A 6,509-nucleotide genomic window follows, 5' to 3' on the forward strand; every position below is an offset into this window, starting at 1 on the left:
CATAAGTGTAAATGGACAAAGACATATAAAATGTGAAAAGTTACAGCTGTTTTACAATTACATTGTAGCAGGGCGAATTGTTGCAATGCACCTGACTTTCTTGCCGTGTCCCTCTCGGGCCATGAAGGGGAGCGAATAGGATAGAGCAGATATTGGAGGAGAATCAAAAATATTTCACGTCACCTCTATTAGCCTACGACTCTTGTTCTAGCTGCCAGGTCTGTGAGGCAGAGATTCAGAGTGCCTTGCAGATTATTCTGATTTCTCACGTAGATTCTCATAGCTGGGAGAACATCTTTCACCGGAGGCAAAGACGTGCAGCACGAAATGGATGGGGTTGGGTTTAGATTGTAGATCATAGTTCTCGATTTAAAACAACTTTTAAACTTCACTGATACTTCAACCGGATAATCAGGGAGGCTCAGTGGTCGGTTATGATTTTTAAAAAGTTCGTCATCCGGAGTGTTTATAAGATAGGAACTGAAAATGGCACCGTCAGGAATCAGCATCGAAACGAAAGTACTGGAACCAGAACCGAAACCGAAAAATTCTGATCGGTTCTCAGCCCTATCCTGGCGCAACTTTGAGCGGCAGAGCGAATGAGCGAACATCCTCCTGAATGGGGAGTGGTAATTTAGTCACGCTCAGCTCCATTCACATGCTCTGATATCATGTTTCTGACACAGACTGGTGTGATGGTGCAATGGTATTATACTGTACAGTGTGTACAGTACAGTTACTTTTGTGTAAAGTAACACAGTGCAACAGCTGGTTTGCTTGTTGAGGTTGTTTCAACTCGAGTGTGTGTGTGTCTGTCTGTCTGTCTGTCTGCCCCGGTGATAGCACACAGAGGGGTTGTGAACGCTGTGCTGAAGTTCCAGACACCAGTCACTGGATTCTGGTGAAGCCTGTAGTCTCCACAGAGAAGAACATCTCAACCTACAGTCTGAGCTCTTCTGCAGGGAGCTATCAGTGTTCAATGTCCAGTCTGCGTTGGTCGTGTATTGGTCCAATCAACATGCAGTACCACTTCATGGACTGGTATGTCTTTTCTGAAGAGCTGGCCCACATGCAGTGCAGTCCAGCTGGTCCTCTGATGGACATCAAGCTCACATCAGGAGAGCTGGAGGAGATCCACCTGCCTCATTTCCTGTGTTTGGGGGATGATAAGGTATCTGTGCGTGATGCTGTGAGGGTTCTGCATGGTCATGACAGCGGAGTGTGTGTGGAGGTGTGTGAGCTGACCCGACACCATACCAGAATTGTCCAGCCCTCCCTCTCTCCCTGGGGGCCGGTGCGGAGTGTTGTGGAATATCTGTTCCCTCCCACTGTCCACTGTGAGCTGCTGCTCTTCTATACCAGTACTTCTCCTCTGAAGCTCCACGTCTACCTGGTGCCGAATGACCCAGCTCACATCCAGGCCATCAAACAGAAAGAGAAGGAGGGTGAAGATACACCTAAGGGGGTGAGGATCGACAAACCAGGTGCAGTGGGCCCTCTCCGGCAAGATGCTAGTGTTCGTGTGCATGTGAAGTCATTGTGTCAGTCGTGTAAGCCGGTGATCCAACCCGAAAAGATGAACCTATTGCCTCTTTCCACGTCTAACTACTGTGAGGTTAAAATGAAGCACACAGACAGAACACCCATGGAGCACCCAGACACCTTTGATGTGGAGGTCGTCAAAGAGAACGGAGAGACAGTCTGCAAGAGGACGATCGACAGCGACGACCTGAAGTGTAAGTGTACATGTATGTATGTGTATATGTATGTACGTGTATGTGTATGCATGTATGGAATGTATTTATTTATGTATGTATGTATGTGAATATGTATGTAACGTATGCATTTATGTATGTATGCATTTGTGTACTGTATGTATGTATGCATGCATTTATGTACTTATGTATGCATGCATTTATGTACGTATATGTAGGCCAAGAGAAGATCCAGATAAGCAGACTGTAGGATATTCTATGATATTATGATTTGTACTGTCCACTGTCTACATTAAAGATCATCAATGGGCCGACCCATCTAAATTTCTCCACGAAAAAACAAACAAACGAATGAATAGCAATCAGCCCCTGAGGACTGTCGGCCAACCAGGAAAACACTCAGATTACCAGTCCGGCAGATCCAAATAAACAGACATTATGATCGCTTAGCCAACATTTTCATGTATTTGTTGTTTCAGCTTCAGGTTCAAGAGGAAGCAGTTCTGAAAGTGCATCAAAATACATGGTTGGAGGTAAATCATCTTTGTCACCCCTTTTTACCCTTTTGTATTTCAGACTAAACTACATATAGCCTACATACTGTAGACACATTGCTCCTAACGTTAACATGGAAATGTACAAATTCTGTAGCAATTTGACGTATGGAAATCACCTTCCTTTCATGTGGCTGAACATCTGGGGACGGGAATGGTTTGGATTACAAAAACATATGGCATAATGCAGTGACTCTCCAACTGTAGGCCTTGAAAGTAGTCCAAGTGGTCTTTTTAAATCTGAATAATAGTTGTTGTGTTGCTGTTAACTATCCATTTGAGCTGTGCTGTTCATTGAGCAGCGGTGAGTCCCGGCCATTTGTGAAAATTTCAAGACGGCCCCAAGTTGGAAAATGTTGGATAATGTTACATAATAAGAGAAACAGGTGTGATGACATTTCATATCAATTGGAAATAGACTGTATAAACACAGAGCTCACAAAACATTCTTCTTCAAGTTTGATTCAAGTTCTTTCAGTCACATTTCGTAGTCTAAAATGAGAACTATAGTAGTATATACAGTATGTGTACAGGAAATCAATGCCCGCTTTTCTTAGCACGTTTCATGATGTTACACTTGTGTTAAACACAAAATGTTCGACATATTTGCAACACTGTACTGCCGTAGAGATCACACATTTGCTACCCCAGTGGCTCTCCTGCCCTTCAATACATTCACTGTAGCTTCACCTAACGCTAAGCTGTCTTCGAACACACCGCTACACATAATTGTCATCTCTCTCTTTTCCTCACAAGTCCACTACGTTTTCAACTTCTCTCCTCCCTCCACAGACAAGCACTTCATCGACAAGAACTTCGTTCAGCTAATAAATGGAGTTTCCAATGTGGATCCAGTTCTGGACCGTTTGCGGCAGGAGGACGTCATCACCTGGGAGACCTACAATAAGATCCGTAGTCAACCAACCAGCGAGGGCAAGATGAGGGAGCTCCTAAGCAGCATCTGTGGTAGAGCAGGAGCCAAAGACAAACTGTATGAGGTGCTGATGGAGGTAGAGCCCCACTTCATGGAGGAAATAAGCCAGCGGCAGTAATTATTTTAACAGGTGAGGGCCTCCTTAATTTTCAAACGCTGATGTATAACTAATAGCTGTATGTACGTTATCAAAAGCATGGTTATATTTTTGGTTATTAGAATAAGTTGATTATAGTTACCAACAGTGTGACAAAAAATGGGTCACAACGTAACAACATTGTGGGTCTCAAGACTCTTCTTAACAAACCACTGTTTTAAAGAGTATCCTCCACCATTTGGTCTTTTTTTCAACAGCTGTTCCTGCTGATCTCCTGGACTACCTCTTCAGGACTCTGGATGGTTTGGATTCCAACCAGCTGGAGAGGTGTCAGCTGTACCTGTCCGATAAGGGGACTGTGCAGGGCTCTGACCCAACTGGCTTTAAACCAACTGGAGAATTGTGATGCCACAGGGGTTGCTTCTAAGGTGAACCAAGCATATGGGAGGATGGTGATGAGAATGAACCTTCGAAGAGAATGACATTTCTAATGTTACTTACCTACTAGTGGTCGCCTATCTAACTACGCTAACATAATGTCTGAAATTCTGTTTTTCAGTAGTGACACTGAAAGTAGTTGGATAGGTATGATAATACTTACTTTCTGTACATAGTGCATTATATTATTATATATCATATTATATTATATTATATTATATTATATTATATTATTATATATCATATTATATTATATTATATTATTGTTACTGTTACTATTATTGTTGTCATTATTATAATGCCTTTCATTATATTCACACAGCTGGTGGTGTTCCACCTGCATTCCAGAAGCATTCAGCAGTTGAGCTAGTACTCACTTGTTGACCTGTAGGGGCGCATGGTGTTGGAGCTGCTCGTGCAGTTCCATGTTGTGCCATCAAAGTCACGTATGATAACGATCCATCTTTCTCCAGCGTCCTGCCCTGTGCCGTGTCCAGTGTGGTCCTGAACGGAGTATCCATGAGTGTCCAGTGATCTACTGGTACTGAAGGATGTACTGGGCTATCATTATGCACTTTCCCCTCAGGCTAGTTCTAGTTCTGACGGTGAGAAGAGTCGAGTTCTGAAGACCAAGAAGCTCTACTAGGGTTCTGATGGCCGGGCCGGACCCCTCAGAGTAGTTACAGCAAAAATACTGAATCAAACCAAGATAACGCAAAACACGCCCACTCAATGCAAAAGCGTGTGTTCAAGTTGGGTCTCCTAAGGGGGCGTTGTCCCCTACTACTTCTTCTCTTTTTGAGGTGTTTCACAAGACGTGCGCTACCGCCATCTACAGCGCTAAGGGGACTTCATTGATTCTCAACCTCAGGACTCCGAAGGTCTCCTAACCGAAGGTCTCCTAAAGGGGCGTTCACCCGACATAAAGTGGATACCGGAAAAGAAACAAAATGACGCTTCTTGTTACATCCACCTTCTTTGGTTACAGTGTACGGGTGTGTATGAACATGTGAGCAGACTAGTTACAGTGTACGAGTGTGCGTGGACTTGTGATTCATGTTGTGAGTATGTGTGTATGCATAAGTGCAGTGATTGTCTTTTTTTACTGTGGAATAGCTATGTTGATTTACCAAAGTATACACATGCCCTTTTATTTGAAGAAGCTGTGATGCCAATGTCAAAATGTTGAGTCACCTGTTTGAACCAAATGAAACAGAGGAGGCAGCGTGCTCTAGCTCCCCCTCTTCTACTGTGAGGCACCTGCCATCTGGATAATGCTACAATCTTACAGTTTATCCTGTATTTGTAAATTTGTCAATTTGTAAATTTGTAAATGTGTAAATGTGTAAAAGTGTAAATGTGTAAATGTGTTACATGTTTCTCATTGGTGTGGCTCTCTTTTCAAAACAAAAATGACATTCTCAAAATAACATGGACAAATCCCAAAACAACTAACAATTTTTCAAAACAGAATGTTGTTTGAAGAAATGTCAAGAAATTAATCAAACAACAGAAAACCTGTAGTGTACACAGTAGTAAAATTATTTTCTACAAACTAATAAAGTTCTAATATCACCTCTCCTGTCAATTACTGTCATGAATTTACTGTTAAATTTTAGATTTTTACAGCCACGCATTTGCTTAAAGAGACACTGTGCAAGACATGGTCAAAAAAGGTAATGCAACTATGCTGCATTGAAACTAGGCTCCCTATTGCCAAATTTGATCTTTACATGAAAGTTTACTAAGTAATAAACAAATATTTTCCAGTATGGTCCAAGTACAGTCCTTTTTGCAGCTAAAAATGGCTATTTTGGGAAATTCAAAATGGCGGACCATGGAGAAGATCCCCCTTTTCATGTATGAAAAGTGCAATTTTTCCAGTCATAATGAATACTTAAAATTTGATGGTGGTGTAAGTATTCATGAAAAAGGTAACATTAGTGAATGGGCAGCATGCATTCTGGAAATAAACTGAAAATCTCACACAGTGTCCCTTTAAAAGGGGATTTTAAGTGTCTATGGCATTTTCACACCTAGTCCCATTTAGGTGAACCAAACTCAGTCCTCTTTATAGTAAGTGGACCAAAAAGTCAACTGACGGCAAAGGGACTCAGTTCCGTTTTTGTTCATATTGTGAGTGTATTACAAAATGAACCAACTGAACTGACACACGTTCCTCTAGAGCCTGTCAGAACTCGTAAACGAAACGCACTGACACCACATCAGTGAAGGTCTCAGTGCGGATCACTTCCAAGGGGTCTGGGTACACTTTTGCCTCTTTTCCACTGCCAGTTTTATGGTAGGCCTACAGCTCGACACAGCGCAACTTGGCTGCCACTTTTTGCTTTATGATTGAGCTGTGTCGTGCCTATTCGAAAAGCAAAAAGGAAATTGAAAAAATATATTATTTTCTAGAAAGTGCTCACACAAATTGGAAGAAATGTACCCAGAAAATCTTTGCAATAAAATGTGTCTTTATTTTGAAAACAGAACAACAACATAAGCTTCCAAATCTTTCACAGCTTATGCATGCCCTCACACACCCACCCTCTACACCAGCACATACATACATCCAATACAACACCTACTTCACACACACATACACCTACAGGTGAGCTATAGAATGTCTCTTTCTCTCTTTCTCTCTCTCTCTCTCTCTCTCTCTCTCTCTCTCTCTCTCTCTCTCTCTCTCTCTCTCTCCCTCTCTCTATCATTGTCTCGTAAGGTTTCAGTTGAAGTGCTTATTTATTTGTTATTTATTTATTCTC

At 42.0% G+C, this 6,509-nt stretch overlaps 1 protein-coding gene across 1 annotated transcript in view; it reads left to right on the forward strand.

The window, feature by feature from the left end:
• LOC134442923 (NACHT, LRR and PYD domains-containing protein 3-like) overlaps positions 1-3,721 on the forward strand; it is a 48,082-nt gene extending 44,361 nt beyond the window's left edge. The window contains exons 6-9 of the mRNA XM_063192885.1: positions 844-1,736; positions 2,195-2,248; positions 3,062-3,333; positions 3,558-3,721. Coding sequence (XP_063048955.1) covers positions 844-1,736; positions 2,195-2,248; positions 3,062-3,321 — 1,207 coding nt within the window. The 3' untranslated portion in view covers positions 3,322-3,333; positions 3,558-3,721. The remainder of the gene's footprint in view (positions 1-843; positions 1,737-2,194; positions 2,249-3,061; positions 3,334-3,557) is intronic.
• Positions 3,722-6,509: the final 2,788 nt, after the last annotated feature.

This window comes from Engraulis encrasicolus, unplaced genomic scaffold (genome assembly GCF_034702125.1).
Source record: "Engraulis encrasicolus isolate BLACKSEA-1 unplaced genomic scaffold, IST_EnEncr_1.0 scaffold_26_np1212, whole genome shotgun sequence".
NCBI classification, from domain to species: Eukaryota; Metazoa; Chordata; class Actinopteri; order Clupeiformes; family Engraulidae; genus Engraulis; species Engraulis encrasicolus.